The sequence below is a fragment of the Electrona antarctica genome (genome assembly GCF_951216825.1).
Source record: "Electrona antarctica genome assembly, chromosome: 4".
NCBI lineage: Eukaryota > Metazoa > Chordata > Actinopteri > Myctophiformes > Myctophidae > Electrona > Electrona antarctica.
The window spans coordinates 40870329-40895225 of record NC_136809.1 but is presented as its reverse complement, the minus strand read 5'-3'; the positions used below and the strand labels follow the sequence as shown (position 1 = coordinate 40895225).

The 24897-nt window shown below is 41.2% G+C and overlaps 2 protein-coding genes across 3 annotated transcripts in view; both read right to left on the bottom strand.

Annotated features, from left to right (window-relative positions):
* LOC306922621 (myomesin-2-like) overlaps window positions 1-24897 on the bottom strand; it is a 46170-nt gene that overhangs the window by 7005 nt on the left and 14268 nt on the right. For both annotated transcript variants that reach the window (XM_079500357.1, XM_079500358.1), the window contains 14 exons: window positions 23953-24094; window positions 22382-22590; window positions 15521-15695; window positions 12597-12718; window positions 10944-11131; window positions 8690-8816; window positions 6631-6809; window positions 5672-5786; window positions 5061-5220; window positions 4582-4688; window positions 4034-4078; window positions 2628-2764; window positions 863-1007; window positions 118-177 (listed from right to left, as the gene is read on the bottom strand). In XM_079500357.1, coding sequence (XP_079356483.1) covers window positions 118-177; window positions 863-1007; window positions 2628-2764; window positions 4034-4078; window positions 4582-4688; window positions 5061-5220; window positions 5672-5786; window positions 6631-6809; window positions 8690-8816; window positions 10944-11131; window positions 12597-12718; window positions 15521-15695; window positions 22382-22590; window positions 23953-24094 — 1911 coding nt within the window. The remainder of the gene's footprint in view (window positions 1-117; window positions 178-862; window positions 1008-2627; window positions 2765-4033; window positions 4079-4581; window positions 4689-5060; window positions 5221-5671; window positions 5787-6630; window positions 6810-8689; window positions 8817-10943; window positions 11132-12596; window positions 12719-15520; window positions 15696-22381; window positions 22591-23952; window positions 24095-24897) is intronic.
* Window positions 17430-22280, bottom strand: LOC306922622 (M-protein, striated muscle-like; the record flags this gene model as incomplete). The annotated part of the gene is made up of 3 exons (XM_079500359.1): window positions 22252-22280; window positions 21037-21293; window positions 17430-17630 (listed from the first exon to the last, which is right to left on the bottom strand). Exons 1-3 carry the CDS (start codon window positions 22274-22276, stop codon window positions 17430-17432), a joined length of 483 nt encoding a protein of 160 aa, XP_079356485.1. The 5' UTR covers window positions 22277-22280.

Here is a 24897-nt window from a genome sequence, read left to right as displayed (position 1 = left end):
GGATGTTGACATGGGTTTGTCACATGTCTCCTTGCAACAACACAATGTTTGAATGTCTAAACAAATATCTGTCAAATGGTCGACACTCGTCTGTCATTAGTGTCATTGTTCAGTTACCTTGCTTCCTGATGTACTCTTTCCTCTGGAACTCCGCCTCCTTCAGAGCAGCCTTAAACACTGAAAGAGAACATTTGCACACACAGCAATGTAAATACAGTATATGGTCTCCAATACATACATGTTATCTGCTTGTGTCCATACTGTTTAACCTAGTGTAATATACTGTACTAACTCAACTTGAACTCGTACTGGAATCTCTTTTATCCCAGCTCTGGTAATCTTCCAGGACATAACCACATTGCCTAAAATACATTAATATATCGTCTCTGTCGGGTGGAAACCTCATATGTCCAAAACTGTTACTTTTGAGGATTCAAATTCAAAAATAGCAAAAGTAGCAGATCTACAGTACAAGCTCAAGAAAAAAACCATTTCGAGCCTCGTGTTTTGAGCTTGTAGATCTGCTACTTTTGATGCTTTTGTGTGACGCTGTAGTATGATCCAGTAGGGCATTAATTTACGGGAAGAAAAGACCACAAGTTAAAATATGGAGATGGTTTCTGCCCGGCAACAACGATATATTCAACGATACATAAGCGACTTTGAGTACTATTATAAGCACTATATCAATTCCAGCTATTATTATTATTCATGTGTAATCAATCAATCAATCAATCAATCAATCAATCAATCAATCAATCAATCAGTCAGTCAGTCAGTCAGTCAGTCAGTCAGTCAGTCAGTCAGTCAGTCAGTCAATCTCTCCTCCAACAGTGTGACATGATGTGAAACAGAGCCTCACCATCTCCCACCAGCACAAGTGAGGTCTGGTTCTTGGCCTTGCCGTCAGTGATCTGAACGGTGTAGGTTCCCTCGCTGTTTTTGGTGAAACTCTCCACTGTCATCTGGATGATTCCAGTAGCCACGTCATGGCTGATCTTATTACCCTGGGAACGAACACACCACAAATATCCTGTTTTTATTAAACGTTATTAGTTGATTTAAGTTTATGTAAGTTATGTTATGTAAGATAAGTTAAGATAATATTGCCGTTATATAACCCTTTGCTATTTCTCGCTCGATGGACATTCCATTTAGATTACGTAATTCCGTGGACAAGTAATGCTACCGTTACACGCATTCCTAGAGTGTAGAGTGTAGTAACTTATTTGAATGAATACAATTATATTTTAATCTGCATGGTATGTTATTACAATAACACTAGCACATCTGCTGTGGTTGGAGGTGGTCTTCCTAGAAGTGTAGAGCCTGCAGTGTCAGACAGTAGGACACCTGACAACTGTAGAGCCTGCAGTGTCAGACAGTAGGACACCTGACAACTGTAGAGCCTGCAGTGTTAGACAGTAGGACACCTGACAACTGTAGAGCCTGCAGTGTTAGACAGTAGGACACCTGACAACTGTAGAGCCTGCAGTGTTAGACAGTAGGACACTTGACAACTGTAGAGCCTGCAGTGTCAGACAGTAGGACACCTGACAACTGTAGAGCCTGCAGTGTTAGACAGTAGGACACCTGACAACTGTAGAGCCTGCAGTGTCAGACAGTAGGACACCTGACAACTGTAGAGCCTGCAGTGTCAGACAGTAGGACACCTGACAACTGTAGAGCCTGCAGTGTTAGACAGTAGGACACTTGACAACTGTAGAGCCTGCAGTGTCAGACAGTAGGACACTTGACAACTGTAGAGCCTGCAGTGTCAGACAGTAGGACACCTGACAACTATAGAGCCTGCAGTGTTAGACAGTAGGACACCTGACAACTGTAGAGCCTGCAGTGTCAGACAGTAGGACACCTGACAACTGTAGAGCCTGCAGTGTTAGACAGTAGGACACCTGACAACTGTAGAGCCTGCAGTGTCAGACAGTAGGACACCTGACAACTGTAGAGCCTGCAGTGTTAGACAGTAGGACACCTGACAACTGTAGAGCCTGCAGTGTCAGACAGTAGGACACCTGACAACTCGTGTCTGAAGCTCATAAGCACATGATGCCTCCCCTGAACAAGCTAGGATTGCTCCTTGGTCGAGTGGTAGACATTAAGGGTCTCACACGTGGGACACGTGTTCGAATTCTAGTTCGACATAAATGTTACAGAACTTATTGCAGCTTTGTTCTGGCTTTATACTGTTGAGGAGCATACATTAGAATAAGAACGCATGGAATAAAGCAAAATAAAATCTCATGACTGAAACATTTTCCTACTCTGTGATTTGTGAAACAGCAGCTCTGTTTCCTAAACAATTAACACATTGTGTAGAATTGTGACTTTTAGGTATTATGATTCTAAACCTACCAGTAGAAGAAATCACAGACTGAGGCTTTAACTTTTGCTTTTGCAAAATATCCGAGACCTTTAGGGTCTTATGGAAGCTCTTAGCTGCGTCTGAACATGCATTCTATTGTTAGGCCACTTCAAATACTCCACAAGCACAGCGTGACGTGTTGTGATGTTGTAGATCAGCTATTTCTGGTACGGGACACGCTTTCAAATGAAATGACTATGGTGACTGAGAACTTTAATCCATGACAATGAAGAGGTTGCACTACCTCTCCACTTTTGACCTCTTTGTCGTTGAAGATGAACCTGTAGGACACGGCAGGGGACAGTTTCACAGCCTGCAGCCAGAAACGAACATGGCCCTTCTCCAGAATCTCATAATTCAGACCATGCTTCAGGGGAACAACTGGGCAAAAACAAAAAACATGGATTAACACTCAAGTAACACCTAATCGTCCACAAGTGATAGATTGCACCAAATAAAAATACAAAAGCAAGAGCGGCCGGTACACATACAACCTTATACTCATAATATAATTAATATATTTAAAGTATATACAATTTATTGTAGCTGTCCAATAGGATAGGTTTGTCTAAAACAGCCTTCTTCAACACTGACACAAACTCAGGCTATTTATTAAACATACCGGTACATATTACCAGTGTGAGTAAGCTACTAGTGCCATGTCCTACTCCCTTCACATTAAACTGTACAGCCACCCGTGATTTTACACATGCTTCTAATTTCAATTAAAATATTTAGTTCTCTTTTTTTTTTTTTTTTGTTGCGGCTTACGCCTTTTTATTGTTTTTTTTTGAAGGGACAGACAGTAGGCTGACATGAAACGGGAGGGAGATGGGGGAAGACATGCAGTAAAGGCCGTGTCGGGCTCGGGAGTCGAACCCGCGGCACACTGCGACTGGATTACCAGTCGGGTGCCCAGACGGTTACGCCACCGCCTGGGCTCTCTATTGTTCTTTAACATAATTTTAATTCATATAAAGTATAACATATTTACTGAATGTTACTGAATGTAATTCTAACCATGACCTTGACTTTCTTACCCTTGTGAGGGTGGGAAAATGTGTCACATCTGTAATTAACAGTAGGAGCTAACATCAGTGTGGGGACTATACTGTATTATTATAATTGTTATTTTTATGAGAATATGTCACCCTTAATCATGCCATTACATGATTATGGTGATAACCTTTAACCATGCCAACCGTACTAGTCTGTTACAATAGCATGATTTCATGACAAGTTCATACATGGATAATTATCCCAAGGTTCAAAAGAAAGAAAATGCTGAGGTGTTGAATACAGTCTGATTTCACAACCCGCTCTTTTATACACAAATGTTAGCCTCTTTACAAATACTAGGATCATCACTGGATAATGCACACCAAATCTTGTTGACATTGTTACCAGACAACATAGAAAATACTAGCTGTCTGACTCAGACTTAAATAAAAAGTGAATCAATCATTGAATTAATTTTCCTTTCTAACGGATAGTACATAAAGGAACATAATGGCACTGTATACCTACAGTACCAGTATGTACTAGTATCTACACAGTCATGGAATATTGTTTTTCAAATCTAATTAAAAAAGTAATTGATGTAGAAAAATCAAGAACTTAAGGAGTTGCCAACTTAAACCTGATACTTACTTGGATGCCTGATGGCATGGCTGAGTTCCAGCATGGTATTCAGGGCTGCAGAATGAGATGAGATTTTTTTAGATTAAAAAAAAAAAGATTACGCGGTCACTTAAAAGCCAACACAGCTACAATGCAATTACTCTTACACAAGAAAATTTGATGGACAATAAATCTTTTTGAATTGTGAATCACAATTGACTATACTGAATTCTGTACTGTACTTGTCATGTGGGTTGTACACTGTATGTGAGGTCTATGCTATGTGTGTCAACATGGCCTGTTACGCATTACGCATTGCTGTGAATGTTGTTTCAATATGCCTCAAAGAGAAATTAAATTCCTATTCTTAAAAATTAACTTAAAAAATGTTAACTGCTCTGCCAATAAGGCTGCTTGGTCAGGGGCGATATTGCATTATGAGCTTCAGGCAGTACTAGTTGTCAAACTACAGTAGTTTGTCGCATTACTGAGCCTATGATGTCCATCAGTTCAAGGCTTCATGGGGTGTGTCATTTTTTGGTGATGATTTCATGGATATTCTAATCAAGCCCACCTACCATCTTCAGTCAGAGTGTGGCTGGCAGAGACACCATCCGTGTCGGTGACAACAGCAGAGTATTTGCCCAGATCGTCTTTAGCTGGGTTGGTGAAGGTCAGCTTGGTGCTGATAAAAGTAAATACAGCAAGAATAAGAATGGATATACTGTAGCAACACACAGTGGTACTTAAGTACAGTACTTGAGTAAATGTACTTACTTAGAAATGTACTTACTTAGAAAAATAAACAGACAAAGAACCATGCAGGCAACTTAATTTCCAAATACACAAGCTCACAATGCGTAGCTGGAACTGGAAATCTTCTGAAAGGGAACACTTTTGGATATGCAAGGTGTCCACCCAACAGCAAGGATCTTGTCTCTTTGTATAGTTATGTTATTCCACAGTCACACACAGTGTAAATCTGCAGTTCTGACTGAGACTTCAGATTAATGTTTGTGTTAGCCGTAGCTTAATTTGAGGGGACAGGTTCACTTACGTTCTTCCTTTAGTTGAAACAGAGACCCTGTCGCTGTCACCAACTGCTTTATAGTTCTTAGACCACATAAACTTAGAGGTCTCAGACATCTCACAGGCTTCGTAGGACAGGAAGATGTCTCCGGTCTCCTCGTCCACGCCACAGTTGATCTCCTGGGTTCCTTGGAATTGGAAGAGACATGTCATGATGCTGACTTTGACATACTACCATTGACGAGTCAATTCAAATCCAACCGTTCACTGCCATTGACGAGTGTCAATAAAGGGTTTTTATTGATTCAGTTAGATCGCGCTCGTATGCAATGTATGAATGCCTCGCGGGTGCTAGGCGATTGATTAAACCGGAAATTAACCGGAAAAGTCCGCCTCCAGGCTCCATTCGCTTCAATGTAAACTAAATTATTTCTCATATTGCGTTTTTTCCCCAAAACAAACTATATTCACGGCCCATTTCTAAAGCGTCGCTGAACGCGTTTACAAAAGTTATATTTCCCCCACAATACATCATTTGTGTACATCTAAGGTTCTCAAACTATATATGGTTACCCCCTTGGGGCTCCTGACCCCCAGTTTGGGAACCACAGGTGTACATCATCCTAGAGCTTTAATTACCTGCAATAGCTTTAGCACACACAGCCTCAGACGGCGGGGAACCTCTTCCGACAGCATCACCATTGACTGCACGCACTTTGAACACATACGATTCACCTTCCTCCAGACCAGTCACCTGCAAAAACAAATCACACCCGTGTGAACTGAGCGGTGCAGGCTGCTCAACAACACCGCTGGCTGGCTGCAGTTATAGTTATACTGCTCAGTGTGAATGGCCCTTGTGTGACCCGAATGCGACCCCAATCAGCCACAGGGGTCAATGGGTCGTACCCCAAACAGAGAGACAGACATACATACTATACACACACGGCCAGTCATTGGAGCGGTTAGGCATCGCTCAAAAGGACAAACATCAATATCAACTTCATCTCATTGTCACTGGAGACCTGAGAGTTAAAGCTCAGTTCAGACCAAAGATTCACAATAGAGTATGCGCATGACATCATCATCGTACACGGGCCGGAAGTTATGCGGGAACGCCTACTGAGTGGCAAAAAACTACTTTCTGGGCTGGCCTTGACAGCCCATACATCCAAACAGAAAAGTCCTGATCTGATTGTATTAAATTATGTTAAACGACGTTAAACTCACTTTGCCACTCGATTTGCCATTCACGTTATGCATGCGCATACCCTCTATTGGAGGAAATGTTTTTTAGAACGTAGCAGAGGAAAATTCACATCTGATGCCGACTGATTAAGTAGCAAGAGATTCAATTCAGATCACACACACAGCAAACACTTTGCTCACACAAATCTGCCATTGATGTGTGGGCCTGTGATTTTCACTGTCCAGTTTTAGCGACAGGGCTGTGACAATACCAATGCTACTGAAAATCATTCAAACATTTTTTTTTGAAAAATGTTCTCTTCAAAACAGCAGATCTACCTGTACAAGCTCACAACATGTTACAGCATCATTACACGCTGTATGAATTTGAATGATAGCGGGAATCTTACCGGCAGGTAACGATGGCCAGCAGCCTCAGCATTCAGGGTGACAAAGTCCGAAGAGCCCTTTTTGGCCATTTCCACATGGTACCCAATGATGGCACTGGCCCCGGTGTAGATTGGAGCCTTCCAGAAGATGACCAGAGAATGTCCTCTCACTTCACTGAAGCTCAGGTCATAGGGTGGACCTAAGAATAAAAACATACCACCCATGACTGAACATACTGTACAAAAGTAGTTCACATTCATTATAAACCTTAGGACAGCATGAGTTTCACCATGTATTTTTGAGTGGTGTAAACCACTCCTACAACTGGCTTTGTTAGTTTACGTGTCTGTCTGTCTGTCTGTTCGTACCAAAAAATGAGCATGGTTGCTATGGTCACCCAGTTCACACGGGTGTGATTTCATTACATCAGACATTACGTCAGACCACTGCTGATCAGTCTAAGACCTTACACCACTCAGTTCACACGGGTGTGATTTTTTTATCACATTTTATAATTGTGCAGTTAATGGTTTATAATGATTATTGTTTGTTGTGATGTCTGACTTGGGAGGAGTACCAATCTTAGCTCACATTGTCTTGAAGGTCCAACATTAGTCGTGGTTAGACATAGCAGGTTCACCACATTGGTTTACCAAATTGGTTAACCAACCTTTAGCTCTTGTGTTGAAGGTCCACCATTAGTATATAATTACACTTCATCTGAGCAGGTTCACCACATAGCTCAAATCTATAAGTGACTTGAAAACGAATGCTTCTCAGCAAAGTACTCCTGTACAGCAAAGCTGACGTGTGGTTTGCATACCTTGCAACCTTAATGACACCTCGTTTGTTAGTTGAACAGCAAAACAATATGAAACAATTTTAATGAGGCTGTCCGGCTGTGTGTGTGTGTACAGTACAGTACAATACTGTACAGTATGTCTGCAATGACTCCATACAATATCATCGTCTAGTCGCACACAACACGATATCTTGACATTTCATAATACAAGTATTAGATGTCTATAAACGGTAGGGCTGACCTCGGTTAGTCAAATAGTCGAATAATCCATCGGAATGAGTCTTAGTCGACTACCAATCTCTTAGTCAATAGTCGATGTATTTTGTTTTGCATGATTCGACTTAGAGATTGGCCTAATTTGTTATACTAATTAAGCAGGTTATATGTCGTGATTTATCGGGAGAAACCAAGCAAGTATATGCTAACCCAGCCCAAATGATTCTCTGATGATCCCAGCAGAATGATTCTCTGTTGCAGGGTTCCCCAATTAGTTTTCCCCAAGAGGCAAATTATGTCTAGGGTGAGTTGCTGAGTTCCACGAAAATGTTATTTTATTAGTTAGAATACATGTAGAAGACCTATTTGACAGTTGCAGAAACATAATTGCCTTCCTTGACACATTAACGAGCTTCAACATTAGTCGACTAATGACAATCCTAGTCGACTATAAAAATCCTTAGTCGGGCACAGCCCTAATAAACTGACAATAAATATTTTGCAAGTTGACGGTCAAATCTCAATCGTGGCAATAAGCTACAGTACATGACTCAACTATGCAAACCTCTGTTGCCATTCTTTACAATGGTACAGAATACCTGCACACCGCTGTTTGTGGCATACATTAACAACATTAACACCGGCAACCCTGGCAACCCTTCATTTTTAGGTTTTCAAGTATATATTTTCAAGATAAAAAATGGATATACGTAGCTAGAATACCAGATCTATAAGCTCACAATGATAGGATGCGTTGTGAGCTCACATATCAGCAGACGCGTCACCACCATTCACTGTGAGTACGTCGCGACACCCCCAGTCTCACAGATAGTTCATCCCCCCCACTTTTGACCACCCGACTGTTTTTGGTTTTTTTCTCCACATGGACATCAGCAACAACTCTAAATACAAGTTTCGAGCTTAGGGCATTCGTTTATGAAAAACAAAAACAAAAACAAAACACGAAAAGTTAAAGTATGGAAAGCAACGATATAGGACTCAATGGTAAAGACTAAAGAGACAATGATACAGCGAGTGACATGCAGTTAAGCGTCTCCAACCTGGTTTTGCATGTGTCCAGGCCTCACACTTCAGAGGGGTACTGGGAGCTGAGGGCACTCCCACACCCGCAAGGTTCCCAGCTTGAACCTTGAACTCATAGAAGGTTCCCTCCGTCAGACCGTCAACCTGGAGTTAAGAAGGAATAAGAGACGTGAAGTCACATCATGGGTGCCCTCAGGGTTCCCACAACACCTTCAGGGTTCCCAGATTCCCAAACAAAATAAGTCTAACTTATGTAAGTAATGTACACAATAAGTAATTGTGTTTTTGTGTGTGTCAACATGGCCTGTTGAGTCATGTTTTCTTTTCTTTATTATTTCTTTTGTGTGGATACTGTACCACAACAGGATCAGCTAGTTTACCACTTACTGTTGTGAAATATGCCTAAACCAGATTTACTACATAAAACGTATTATTCCATGACCAAAGAAAATGTTATAAAAATAAAATTCCATGACTTTCTATGTCTGGAGTTTAATTTTCTAAATTCCATGACAGTCCAGAAAATCCATGCCCGATGGGATCCCTCTCTGTGTCTTTTAGTTCATTTTGCCAAACCGAATGATTTAGAGAAACAGAACTCTAGCCACAGGCCTTATCAGGGCCGTGCAGAGAGCACTGAGGGGGCAGGGGCTCAAACTCCAGAAAAGGGCACATGTGTGCGCGCGCATAGCGCGCACACATGTGGAGTCCGTCCCTTGTGCCATTTCATGTCATTGGACAGTAAAATAAGCAATATGTTCTCATTAGTCTGAAACTAAAACTGACTGATGGCAGATTAAAAGATAATTCATTATGATAGTGGAATTATCATTACTTGTCAAATGTTTGTCTTGAATGGCCAATGGCACTTATTGGCCCCCCACACAAGCCCTTATTGCCCCCCCACACATAAGCCCTTATTTGCCCCCCACACAAGCCCTTATTGGCCCCCCACATAAGCCTCCCCCCCCCCACATAAGACCTTATTTGCCCCCCCACACAAGCCCTTATTGCCCCCACACAAGCCCTTATTGGCCCCCCACCACAAGCCCTTATTGCCCCCACACAAGCCCTTATTGGCCCACCACCACAAGCCCTTATTGCCCCCCCCACACAAGCCCTTATTGGCCCCCCACACAAGCCCTTATTGCCCCCACACAAGCCCTAATTGGCCCCCCACCACAAGCCCTTATTGCCCCCCCCACACAAGCCCTTATTGGCCCCCCACACAAGCCCTTATTGGCCCCCCATATAAGCCCGTATTTGCCCCCCAAATAAGCCCTTGTTTGCCCCCCACACAAGCCCTTATTGGCCCCACACATAAGCTCTTATTGCCCCCCCCCCCCACATGCCCTTATGTGGGGGGTGAGGGGGTGCCCTTTTTTTTGGAAAGGGTACTCTCTGCAAAAGGGCAGGTGCTCAAGCCCCCCTAGCCCCCCCCCCCCCCCCCCCTCTGCACGTGCCTGGGCCTTATTACCTTCAAGCTATTGACAACCTGTTGGGCAGTAATATATTACTTAGTAATATAGTTTTTACATAGCAATAAATTAAAATATATTACATAATATTAATATATTAGTAACAAGTAGTGTAACGCATTACAATTGTCAAACCAGTAATATCATTACAGTAACACAGCATTACTGCATTACAATCAAGAGCTAAGCACTCCGATAGTGCCATAGTAGGTTGTAACAAGCTACACATTGATCTACACATTGCGATAAGCTGTTGAAGCAAGTAATTTGTAACAGTATAAAATATAACTTATTATTCCTGATACCATAATTGATATATTATTGCTTTTTAGCCCATTTAGACCAACAAAAGCATCTATGTCATGATTTTATTATAAAAAACTATTAATGCCGATTTAGGCATTTTGTTGCTGTCGGGCAGAAACCTCTTATCTTCATATTCTAACCTTTTTGAGTGGTGCAACCACTCCAAGGAACGGCAATGTCCGTGTTCACCTATGTGTTCACCTAACTAACTATGTGACTATGTCACTATGAGCACGAGTACCAATGAGTACCAAAAGTGGCGCTGTTGTGCCAGAAACAGAGAGAGAGAGTGCTGCACTGCTGCCTGCTAATGAGAGACAGAGACAGAGAGAGAGAGAGAGAGAGAGAGAGAGAGAGAGAGAGAGAGGGGGCGGGGGAGTTGCACCACTCAGTTCACACGGGTGTGATTTCTTTTTCTATTAGGAGCATCAATGATAGAAAAACAACAGTCTCATGCTTAGTACAATCCCACTCTCAGACCACTTACAATGACCATCCTCTCTTTGATGGCAGCTAAATTAACTTCCTTCCAGGCCAGAGTGTCGGCATTACGCTTGTCCACGTAGTAGGCGTTGACCTTTGAACCGCCGCAGTGCTTAGGGCTCTTCCAGGCAATGGTCATGGATGAGCCGTCACAGCTGAGCAGGGTGATGCCGAAGGGGGCACTGGGGGTTGCTGTTGGGGGTTTGTTGTTATTTTAGTTGACATGTAATGCATACTGAAGGCTTTTAGCTGATGCCTCTATCATTATCCAAAGCTACTTTGAGGGAGTTTCCTCGTCAGGAAATTAAAGGGCAACGTCACCATTTTTTTATATGAATCGTTAAACATAAAAATAACGTGAACCTAAAACGTGTCGAAACATGGTGTATTGTGTAGGCTGGCCGAGATTTGCCAGCACAGAGAGAACAATGTTTTGACACACAGAATTGGGGAATGACTTTTCAATCCTCCCCAAAAGAAATCAGTGATGTTGCCCTTTACCGTCACATTACATTGGGTACATTTTGTCCTTAAGACAAAGACACTCCAAATTAAAGACTGTATAATTTCAATTTAAGTACATTTTTGTGGTCCAGACTACCGTAGTCAAACTCATGCAGGTGGAGTATTTCCGTGTTGAATTAAAGCAATACAGTGGCATAGATGGTACTGTGATTGATAAATACAATATGAATACAGTGATAAGTGGAGGAAGTGACAACAGCGGATAAGTACAGTGAGAGAACATCATGAAAGTACATACCGTACTCCACACCCTTCCCTAAACACAACAAATGAAATGATCCACACAGTGATGAATGAATGGCAAACTGAAAAAAACTGTCATTTTGATAGTGTGCAAATACTATACTTATTTTAAACCATTTGGACCTGTTACACATATACCTTGTTATACCTTTCAAGTCGGGGATGCAATTGTGTCGTTTTAGTTGTTGCTATATATAGCATATTTCAATCAAGATTAGAAGTTTTTCCAGCAAACTTGATTTATGTTTCAGGTCTAAATGGGTTTTAAGTTTAACAAACTTTTAGGTAAATAGTGCAAGTAAAGGTCTCCACACACCGGGCGCGAATCGGATGCGAATTCGGATTTTTAGCGGCATTTCTCCATCGGTTTTCCGAAAAACGCGGCCGGTGTGCAAACCACCTTAACACCTTTAATCCAAAGCACTTTACACCGGCTCGGGGATCGAACTGGGAACCTTCAGTTTCCCAAGCGGCCACTATACCTCCTGAGCCACTGCTAGCCTGTGCTACGCTCGTTTTTGTATATTTACAAACATATTATTCTCAATGTAATAAGATAATATCATCTATGTTGGTTTGAAACCTCATATGTCCAAAACCTTTACTTTTCAGGATTCAAATTGTAAAATAGCAAAAGTAGCAGCTCTACAAACTCAAATCGAGCTTGCAGATCTGCTACTTTCTACGCTTTTGTGTGACGCGGTAGTATGATCAAGTAGTGCGTTAATTAAAATAAACAAAAAAACAAACAAACAAAAAAAATACAAAAAGTTAAAATATGGAGATAAGAGGTTTCTGCCCAAAAGCAACGATATACTGTACGTGTCGGTCTGCTATTTTATAAGCGCGACACCGTTGTGCGACAAAGTATAACTCAGGCTTTACTCACCAAGGGCAGGCTCCACAGCGATAGGAGAAGACTCCTGCGACTCCTCACTGAGACCGTGCACATTCACTGCCTGAACACGGAACGTGTAGGTCTCTCCTGGAACCAGGCCGTGAACAACAAACCTGACAGTAGGGATGGGACGATAATCGTTATGATCACTTATTATCGTAATAAAAAAAAACAGAGATTAGAATTTATCGTGAAATTGTCCTCCGTCATACACTAGGATGAATTAGCCCTTCGATAAGTCCCTCTCCAACCCGTCCTTGTCTTGTAGACACGTTAGCAATGGTTACTAAGATAGGAGACTTGGCAAGCCTTCTTTCTCACCCATTGAGATGCATGTTAAATGACGGGATTTCTTCATATAAATAATCGATCATTTCAAAATGTCTTCTAAATGTAGTTAACCAGGCCTGCAGTAGGCTATGCACTGGACAAATGTGCATGCCATTATTTCAATAAACTAGAAATGTTAGAGGGAGAAATGGTATCCAACTCAATCAACTCTAACAACCGAGGTTTCATGTAATGCACAATAAGACTGGTGATTAGTGATTAGTGTTATTGCCATCACCTATAGGTGGCTCAGTCGTGTAACTTTCCCGACGCTAAGCTGTGTACTGTATGTGTTCAACAACACAGCCATGCAAAATAACACTGACAGCTATAAGTTGACGAAAGCTTGACCAGCATAACAACGGTTGCTGAACTATTTGGATTGGCATTGGACAATGGCTTTTGAGGTAGGGCTAAATGGATTTTGTTGAGCTGCAAATTCAATACCACTTAAAACGGACCTGTGAAGAGTTCGCTCTTATTTCATTCTACACAAATTGATTTGCCTGTATCCCTTATGCCTAAACGCTGTTTAGGCATAAGGGATACAAGATAGGGGTCCCACATTCTTTTATCCAGCACCTGGCCTACTCACACAGTAGGTTTCAGATTGTGCACACAACTATTCCTATGTAGAGCCCACATAGGAATACAGTAGAGCCTTGACAACAGTAGAGCCTTGACAACCCACACTTCAATCAACCAATAATAGTGTTGGCAAGGTTCAAGGTCAGAATGCCCACCCAGCACCCACATAGATGTGGTGACACACATTCTAATATACTGTGTATAATGTCATATAATAGAAATGTAAAGCAGGGGTCGGCAACAGGCGGCCCGCGGGCCAAAATTGGCCCCCCAGAAATAATATCTGGCCCGTGAGATAATTTTGAGATTTTTTTTTTTTTTTTTTTTTTTTTTTTTTTAAAGTCCCACGTTAGCGACCATATTTACAATATGAAAACTGTCACTTAGACAATGTAGGTTACACACCGCTGGAATTAAACATGGAACCTGCAGGCAGCATTAGGTGAGTAATTCATTGTATATGTGTTGGACGTTCGTGGTTGTGCTAATGATAAAGGGACAGGTGCTGCCAGTGGGATCCTCCTGCTGCTTAACGACGACACTGTTCTGTGACTAGGTGTACTAGTGTAGCTTTGCATCTGCCCGTGTGAAAGCAGCATAACGTCGTGTCAGCACCATATTTTTCCAGCAAAAAAAAAGAAAAAAGTTGATTTATATTGGTCAAATTGACCCGAATTAGACCCGAATTAGACCGAATTAGACCCGAATTAGTTGCGCGCGTGCGCGCCTTCACGGGCGCACGCGCGCTGCGCGCGCGCACGCGCCAGACGGCCGGCCCGCGATGGAATGTCTGGGAATAATATTGGCCCGAGGACAATCTCAGTTGCCGACCCCTGATGTAAAGAAATAAGAGCCAGAAGCCCCCATGCCAACATGAGAATGAATACATGTATTGTGTATACTTTTTTTTCCTCTATTGTTGATCTGCATCTTGGTCCAGTTTTAAACTGGACTTTTGCAACAAAAACGGCAGGTTTTTTTTAGCATTTCAAATAATCAAACAATCTGTGATAAGTTGCAACTGGCTCTCGGTTTGTGTGAGTTAGGAAGTATTTATTGTATAGTCTACAATGTAGACCATAGAACATTACGTATAAAGTAATACTGTGAAACGTTTTCTATTAGACAAACACTATTTTTGATATAGGTTTTCACTGGATAACTAAAAAACATTGCATGGATGCACCTGGGACGTATCCTTAGTGATGTATTCCAAGGTCATCAGGGTTTCGGGTCTGGCAACATCATACCCCTCACTCAGGTGACCCAGCCGGGGTGATCAAGTCCCGACTTACGTCCCAGTAGCTACCCTCGATCAGTCCCACTAGGGAAAGACCAAGGCTACACAATCCGTTGCTCCGGAATTACTCTGCCAGGACTGGGAAAACCAGATTCTGGCGCGTGGAAGGACTAGGCTCTGTGGGTTGACTCCTGTCCGGGCCCCTCCTACGTCTCACCAGGTCCACTCCTGCTCTCACCAGGCCCAGGACCTGTGCGTTACACCAGACTCCCAGCACCAGTCACGTGGATTATAATGACCCTCCTAAAGGTCTCACTGAGGGTTTTTTGGGCTTCCTCCTCACGGAAGACACGGCTGTCACCCGTCTCTCCGGTGGTGACCAGACTATACCTGGTTGTCACATAGTCTATTCCTATGAGTCACTATAAATAGAATAGTTATATTCCACATAATTCCACATACCGGTACATGTGTTTTTGGACAAGCTGTTCAATCCATACTGTAGATCTATAGAAGATTGATTGATTGAATACAATCTATTGTGGTCCTCTGTATTCAATTCATCAGCATATAGCATAAAAGATTATCATCAACAAATATAAAACACTATATGTAAAACTACAAAGCAGAAACAAAAATGTCGGCAGTCAATGCCATCACCTTTCTATGGGAAAAGTGAGTTTACCTCCGCCTTTTTTTTTTTTTTAAAGGGATGGTGTCAGGGCATTCCACACAGATAATAACAGTATATGCTCACCTGTTGTGCTTGAAGGGCTTGTGGTTGCATGGGGTCCACTGCTTGCCGCCTGCAACACGGGAATCAATGTAGTAGCCCATGAGGTTGTTTGGGTGTTTGGGTGCTTCCCATTGTACAAACACAGATGATTTGGTGTTCCTGGACGCAATCACCTGACCGGGAGCAGAGGGGACACCTATGTACCAAGAGTAAAATAAACAATTAGTGCACTGTATTTGACATATGTACAATATACAATTATACATACATGTACATACATAATATACTGTATAACCCATGCAATATCATTGCCATAATTTCCAACTGCTCTTTTTAACTGATGATACGACAGCATATATACTTTACACACTGCTCACACCTAGCAAGTCAAATTCCTTGTACGTGGAAAATACCTGTCAATAAACAGATTGATTATGATTGGTGTCTCCTTTAAACAGATTGATTATGATTGGTGTCTCCTTTAATGTGATACTCACCGTGTCCATGCATGCAGGAAGCTTACCGGTAAATAATATTTCATAAAATAAAAGTGCACATTTATAATATGTCACTGTTTATGTAAAAAGCTATGATTATAAGAGACCATAATGAAACCTGTGCACGATTAATAATCAAATACATTTGATAGACATGAGAATTCAACAAGCTACACGTGGTAGGTGATCATTCTGTAAGCAAGTGAACATACAGTGCATACATTTGGCTCAAGACATACTGAATACATACCACACCTTTGATAAGAGATAACCTGTTATCCTGCAGTTTTGTGGTGAAATGTGCAGTAATGTCCGATTGTGATAGGATGAGTGAAAAGGGATGAACTTCATGAAGTTAGATTGAATGTGGTGGAGCAAACTTTTGGCAAACCTCTAACCAGACTCCAGTCCGATTTATTTTGCAAATTGTTCATGTTTGATAAAAAAGAGAAAAAATAAAAAATAAAAAGCTACAGTACAGTAAGAGCACCTGATGGGTGCAAATAATACAGACACATCCTTGGTGTCAGTATAATTTGCAAAGCCACTATCGCCCGATGTGGCAAAACCATTTGTTTATGTTGAAGATCATTCATAACATGATTTATTTGCAGTGCCATTGGACTGAGGTCTGCTTGTAGTGTCCATTAGTCATGGTTAGTGTCTTGAACAGAAGAGTACGTTGAATGGTGCGTGCACCGTTTTGACGTTGTGACCATAAGTTGTGACATTACTCAGTGACAGTGGTGTTGACGTTGTGACCATAGGTTGTGACATTACTCAGTGACGTTGTGACCATAGGTTGTGACATTACTCAGTGGCGTTGTGACCATAGCCTGTGACATTACTCAGTGACGTTGTGACCATAGGTTGTGACATTACTCAGTGACGTTGTGACCATAGTTTGTGACATTACTCAGTGACGTTGTGACCATAGCCTGTGACATTACTCAGTGACGTTGTGACCATAGGTTGTGACATTACTCAGTGGCGTTGTGACCATAGGCTGTGACATTACTCAGTGACGTTGTGACCATAGGTTGTGACATTACTCAGTGGCGTTGTGACCATAGGCTGTGACATTACTCAGTGACGTTGTGACCATAGGTTGTGACATTACTCAGTGACGTTGTGACCATAGGTTGTGACATTACTCAGTGACAGTGATGTTGCAAAAACTAGTGTTGTGGTGATGTGAGAAACATTTAAATCAACATACAGTACCAGTAGGCTGCTCACTCCCTGAAACATACATTCACATCATTTATCTTTACCAAAAGGACAATTTGATTCGCTTATATATGTGGAGATTATAATTTGCATTATAGCTTATTACAGTTTTAATACTTAATAGACATGTAATACTGTACATGACGGCTATGTATACATAATGTATTTATATATTTATGGTATTTATTTATTCAAAGTACATATTAAAGCCCACCCTTACCATCCTTATCAACCTTTTGTATGGGCTCCGTAGCCACAGAGGGCCCGCTGGAGCCATACATGTTGACTGAATACACACGGAACTGGTACTTTATCCCATCTTGCATATCAAAAACAGGATAGCGAGGGGATTGCAGTTTGACTGCCGTGTTGATCTTCTCCCAGGATCCACTGAACCCCAATTCCTTGGGAGAGTCGACAAGATAGAGCCATCTATACTGTATAACAACTTCATCAATGTACTGAAGCATGAAACACATAATGTAACTACAATCTAAAACACAACGCGTCTATAATATGTTTGTAGGAGTTGGGGTGGGGTTCATCTCATTTTAATCCTGATTCAAAAGGTTAAAGATGGCGTTCATTCATTCTCACTTATAAATCATTAAGGGTAGACTACTGCATGAACGCTGTCAAGAGGTTACCTTTTGAAAGTTTGGACTTTGAATGAAAATCCATTTCACTGTAAGTGAAATGAGCCCCAACAAAATTCATGTGTTTACAAAATTGTCTAACATTCTGTCTAATATTACATACACCAAAATCCTCAGTGTCAATTTAATTGCGAAAGATTGACCCACTCTCTGAGGATTTTGTGTTGTGATAACTATTGCCCAGTACTTAGTAGCGTACGTGTCTTTTTTTATCAACTGCTTTAATTTTCGTTACGTTTAGTTTTTACAGTTTTACAGCTGCCAATCCCTACTTGTTGGTCTTGGGAAAGGTGTAGATGACTGCATGTCTCCTCCAATAAACATGGAGCGGCCAGCCTTGCACTTAAATGATGCATCTGGTTCGTCCAATGTGATTGCGATATCAAAAGATAAACTAAAATAATTTCCACCTGACAGTGAGGAGCTTCACAGAGAGAACGTAACGTGTGCAGAAGAACAGGCTATCTCTCCCAGTTCCACTCCGCTGTCCTGACCAACCCGTACGACTCACTAGTGCAGTGGTAGAGGGCATCCTCGGCTGCCAGCTTCCCAACCACGAACACGGCCAATAGACCATAATTATGCAGGCCATCTTGCCATTAAGTTAATGGCAGGGTGGCAAGTACTGTAGTGGTAAATTTGCAATTGACAGCCCATACATCCAAACAGAAAGCTCACTTTACCGTTCTATTAATTGCTTTTCCTTTGATGTTAAGAAAATAATTATTGCTCAAGTGTTACTTCCCATTATTGACTATGCAGATGTTGTGTATCAGAACACAACAGACTCTCATCTTAAGCCTCTAAATGTTTTATATAACTCCCTGTGCAGGTTTGTATTGAGATGCCCATATGATACCCACCACTGCCTCATGTACAAATCACTCAATTGGCTGCAGCCTAAATCAAGACGGCAACTACACTGGTTTCTCTTCATTTATAAATGCATTTATTTTAGGTGCCCTGGCTGCTTACTTGAAGCAGTACCTGACTCAGTCTACCTCATCCTATCTACAATACCCTTACTTTAAAATCCCCAAAATCTCCAATGTGGTTGGGCGGAGGTCTTTCTGCTACAAAGCCCCATTAGATTGGAACAACCTCCCTCTATCTCTTAGACTTAGATCCATCTCATCATTTAGTAGCTTCAGCGTACGTTTGTCTTGTTTTTGTTTCAAAACTTGATTCAGGTTATGTGGTCTGTATCAGTGTCACTTCCCTGTTAGCATAGGACTATACAACTTATTTTTCTTTTATGCTACCACAATATTTTGCATATGGTGGTCACAACATTTATATATGTACATGTTATCTCTTTGATATGTTCCGTATGGGTGTGTCACATATATTGTCATTATTTGATTTACTGTATACCCTGAAATCATTTAGTAGCTTCAGGACCTCCTTACATTCACATCTAGACTCAACTTGTCTATGCTTCTAACCTGACTGTAACCAAGTATGACACTGAAATATTTGCACTGTGACCTTATCTTCATTGTGTATTATGTGGTGGTTGGTGGTGTAGGTGGAAGTGGGTGAGCAAGCTATTTGTGTATATATGTATGTATTGTGTATCTGTTGTTGTTATCTGTGTACTGCATGTTTTGTGTATTTGTGTACAGTATGCTTTTCTGTATTTTGTTTGTTTATGGGTCCCTCTTGAAAATGAGATGCTACAGGTACATCTCAAGGGGCTGTCCCTTCAATAAAAATCTGAAATCTGAAAAGTCCTATCTGATTGTATTAAACAACGTCAAACTCACCAACATTGCAACTGTCTGAAAAGCTTGAATTATCCTCTTTCTATCTGCAACGTGTTTGTTTCATAGAACTCCACCGTAGACATGTTATACGAGCTGCTTTCAGTGGTTTCTGTCAAGAAAGTGCTATGCAGGCAGTGTTGATTTTGACAGCAAGTTTCGATTTTAGTCAGTCTCTTGAATAGTTTTCATTTAGTTTTAGTCACAGTTTAGTCACCTGGAATGTTTTAGTGTTAGTCTAGTTTTAGTCGACTAAATATCATAATATTTTAGTCGACTAAATCTACAGACAAAAAATATTTTTGCGCAGTGCTACGCGTTGTGAGTTTGTACAGTATGCTATGCTATTTTCAGCATGCAACCAAGTGTAAAATGACTTATACTGGATCTCTTCTCCACTAGTCCCTTCCTAACATTTTATTCTAGTTTTTATTTGATGACGAAATTGTCAATATATTTAGTCATAGTTTTAGTCATCATAGTTTAGTTTTCATTTAGTTTCCATTTAGTTTTCGTCCGTGAAAAAAGGTAGTTGACGAACATTTTTCGTCATAGTATTAGTCGACAAAATCAACACTGTGTGCAGGGCCATTGAGTTATATCCAATGATCGCTTCACGGACTGTATTGACAGAAAGTAGCTCATAACATGTTGGATTTTTATGAAACAAACACTTTGCAGATAGAAAGAGGATAAGTCAAGCTTTTTGTATAGCTGTAATGTTGGTGAGTTTAAGGTTGTTTAACACAATCAGATATAGGACTTTTCTGTTTGGATGTATGGGCTGTCAATTGCAAATTGTGGCTACTTGCCACCCTGCCATTAAATTCATGGCAAGATGGCCACGGTCTGCATTATGCCTTTGTGTCCTTGCCTGGTGGCACCATGGAGGAATCTAACCTCAGTCTCCATGGTGGTGGGCAGGTACTTTGCCCCTGCGCCACCCGGACGCAACAGTGTGCTACACTGCTAGGAATAGGCCTATCTCACAGCCCGCTTTCCACGCCCACTTCCGGTAAATAGTGGTGTCTTTAACATTAGCATTTACACGTTTTTTTCTCTGGAGAATCTAAGTACATTTTCTAATGTAAAAATGTGACAGACCAATATTATTATGAAGCAAACAAGATGGTAAATCAGCTCGAACAGATATAGAACAAACCTTACCTTGAGAAAACAAAAGTTGTAGACTTCTTAAATTACCTCTGTTAACATGTAGCGTCTATGGAGTGACGTCACGCTATCACCACTAACCCCGAAAGGGGGCGTATTAAGGGGGGCGGGGAAATTCTGTGAGATTCTGTGAGCTTATTATTGAAAAGATTCAAGAGATTTTATTTGCCACTTGCTCATGAATGTGTGTGCATTGAAATGTTGAAGCACAGTCTAACCGGAGTGGCCACCGGAGCCTCCACGGGAGACGCCACAGCGGCTTGTGGACGCAGTCGCGACATCCTGGGACTTTGTGCCTGTGCCGGTGGCTTCACTGGCTTGGTTTGGGGGACGGGCGAGTGGCACATCTTCTCAACGACGTACCAAAGTGGAGCCCTCCCGCGAGGTTTGGGAGGCGTCCAACTCAGCACAACGTATGATTTGGTAATCTCAGAAGCATGCACCTCTGTAGGCTCCCCGGGAATTTTTAAATAACCTATATTGAGAGTGAATGGTGTTGAGGCATACATAAGAACTACATAATTTGTATCAGGAACTAGATATATTGAAATATGGCAAGTGAGATGATGAGTTTAGTTTTTGCCTTGCAGAAAGTGTTAAATTGAGGGTTACGGGGAAAGCTAGTACAGCTTTCAGAAAGCAAAACTGTTTGAGTGAATTCAACTTTAAAGCATATAGCATTAAAGTGAGTTAGCATGAGATTAAGAAATGGCATCACAAAAGTTAAAATGGGGGAAATGGTTAGGCTTAAATATGTAGAGGATTAAATTGATTACATTAAAGAGAATGCCTTAGTTGTAATGTTTTTGTCTTGTTGACTGTCCTCTGTTACGCAAGAGTTGTATTTATGTCAGCACACACTCATCTGACACAGAATTAATTGCTTTGATTCTGTAGGCAATTTACGATTGTACAGCAATACATTGTCTGTATTATGCATTGCAAGGTCATTTGCAGACGATAGGGTTTTATATTGATGTGATTGTCGTCATGCTCGTGTTCCTTTAATCTCATTTTAATCCCATTCCTATTTTAAACGTATTGAACATTGTAAGGGGTATTTCACCCTTACAAATTCTGCAACATTTATATATGTGAATGATGAATGCCGACAGCTAGCCAGCTGTGATGACAATGGTGATGATGAAATGACATTGATGAAATGACATGGATGAAATGACATGGATGAAATGACGTGGATGAAATGATGTTGAATACATTCTACATTTACAATGTAATGTAACTCTTTTTAGTTACATTCTAAAATGTAAATGCAAATGTTATTTACAGTAGCTGGTGCTCATCAGGCAGGGGAGGAAAAACGTGATATTAGTGCTCAACGTAGGATTGTGTTAACCAGAGCATTGAGCCATTATATAAAGAACACGGGTGATCCATCCTCTGAAGGGGTTCAACCCAGTCACATATACTACCTTCCAGGTCATCATCCTTGATCATTATGTCGTACTTTCCGTCAATCTTAATCACTGTCACGGACAGAACAACAACAGATTAATAATGGGACACTTCGGTTTCGGCTGTGACTGGCATGTTTCTAATTACCTTCTGTACCTTCCAGCCTCGCGCTCTCGGCGGGGTCCAGGGCGGTCACGTTGTCCGACTTACGGGAGGGCCTGCTGATACCGGAGCTGTTGACGGCCCTGACGCGGAAGTGATAGCTGTGGCCCTCGCTCAGGCCATGTGCTGGGTATTTACACACCTTCACAGGGGAGTCGTTGCACTGGACCCATTTATCGCTGCCAGCCTCACGCCTGTGACAGAAGGTGACATCATCAGCCTAATGGCATCATCATCATCCCTCATAGGCAACACAATGATGTAGTTTGGGTGAGTGATTGCACACTGATCTCAATGGCATCACGTTGTTGTATGTACATTCTCAGTTATTCCCTTGTGACTAAACTGAAAAAGCAATACAAATTTGAATCATAAAAAAAATGTCATTACGTTGTTTTTATTCACTTAACCCATTTAGGACTGAGGCCGATTCTAAAAACGGCATATAAATCCTGACCTAAGTTTTCTGAAAAACTTCAAAAATGTATTCCAAAATTACAATAATGTTATGCTGCTATATACTGTACATACCAACAAGAACCCCAAAAGGGGTTTCCGTCTTGAAGGGTAAAACCCCCCAAAAGGGGTTCCCGTCCTAAATAAACATGGCAGCCATTTGGCCAGATGGGTGGTGAGTATTGTAATGATCAATCAATCGATTATGTCCTAGCTGTGATCAATTGAACTAACGTATCGCAAAGAAAACACATTTTTCAAGGTAACTTTTTTTTACTTATATGCCTATATTATCAATATTGTTTTGAATGTTTTGTTAATTTTTTGGGGGCCCACTTGCAATATGCAAGTATGGAGGAAGATGAAGAGGAAGATGGGGGTCCGCAGCCAAATACATATAACCTTGGGGGTACATGAAAATGTTTGAGAACCACTGATCTAAATAAAACAAAAACTGCTCCCACACAGAAAAGAGAGAGACAGTATGGATACCTTTTATCCCTCACACAACCAATGTTGCAGCATTAACTAATAGGGTTAACAATGTCCTTTCATATGTTGTAATTCATGTCGCTATGGCAAGTCAAGGCATGCAGTTCCTGAGCAGTTACTAAAGCACAGTGGTGGTAGAAGTAAAAGTAGCAATATCACAATGTAGAAATACTTTCAAAAGTAAAAACTCGAAAATTATTGGCATCAAAATACCACAAATAAAAGTACTCATTATGCAGATTGCAGAACGTCCCATTTCAAAATACTTTTAAAGATTGTTGTATTCAAGTTTTTAAACTGTGTCAAAAGCAGATCTACCAGTGCCGCATCTTGACTCTCCGTGAACTTGTAGATCGCCTATTTTTAATAGACAATGTATAAAATAGGGTTTAATTGGTTACAACATAACTTGCAACTAAAGTTTTCCAATCATTGTAGTGGAGTAAGAAGTACAATATTCGCCTCTGGGATGTGTTTCAGTAGAAGACATACAAAGTATTGGAAAAATGGAGATACTCAAGGAAAGTAAAAGTACCTCAGAAATGTACAGTACTTCAGTTTATGTACTGTACTTAGTTACTTTCCACCACTGCTCAAGTACAACTGACCTGTCTACAAAGTATCCAGTGATGGCCGCCTCATTGGTGGTGTTGGGGGGTTTCCAGGCAACCAGGACATAGTCCTTGTTGACGTCATAAGCCTTGATGCTTATTGGTGCACCAGGTGCACCGGCCGCAGGGGGAGCGGCGTCTAGTAAGTGAGCAAACAAGGACGTAGGGAAGGAAAGGAGAGAAGGTAACAGTCAGAAAGATAGACAGACAAACAGACAGAGCAGACTAGGTCAAAGAAAAACGTTAAAATAAACTTAAGGTACTGTAGTAAAGAAACAGGCTAGGCAGGGACAAAATGTAACAAACAAAATAACTGCCTAAAAAGGTTATCCTCAGGTTTCCATTTGGGGATGTGATGGGAATCTAACTGCCCTACAGTCATGACATTTTACATGTGAGGTAATGTCATTCATGCTCAGACACATCTTCAGGTTCAGCAACGTCGACTTGGTTCATAGGCAAATAAGGCAATCAACTCAACGATTAACCTGTCATACCACGGCCAAGAAATCTTTGCACGCTCTCATAATTACGAAGATTTTTACAGTATGTGTTTTTTTCTCAGTAAAAGTAAGAGGCTATCTTTTCACCTTTATGTGTATAGGTTACCCCATTCTCTGTGCATCCACCTCAAACTCAAACCATAAAAAGAGTTCCATGGGCCCACTTCTCAATGACTGAACCGAAAGAAAATACTGGAACATACTATTCACTCCTTTAATCCCTTAATGATAAGGTGCCAATGACTAATGGTTCGATGTCCTCTTTAGAGTTAAACCAGTTGCTTTGATTCTGAAAAAGGATCAACAAATGAACCCTACCGGCCCTATTCTAAGGTGAAAAAGATTTGGCGTAGAACAGGGTTATTGTGTGTGTGTGTGTGTGTGTGTGTGTGTGTGTGTGTGTGTGTGTGTGTGTGTGTGTGTGTGTGTGTGTGTGTGT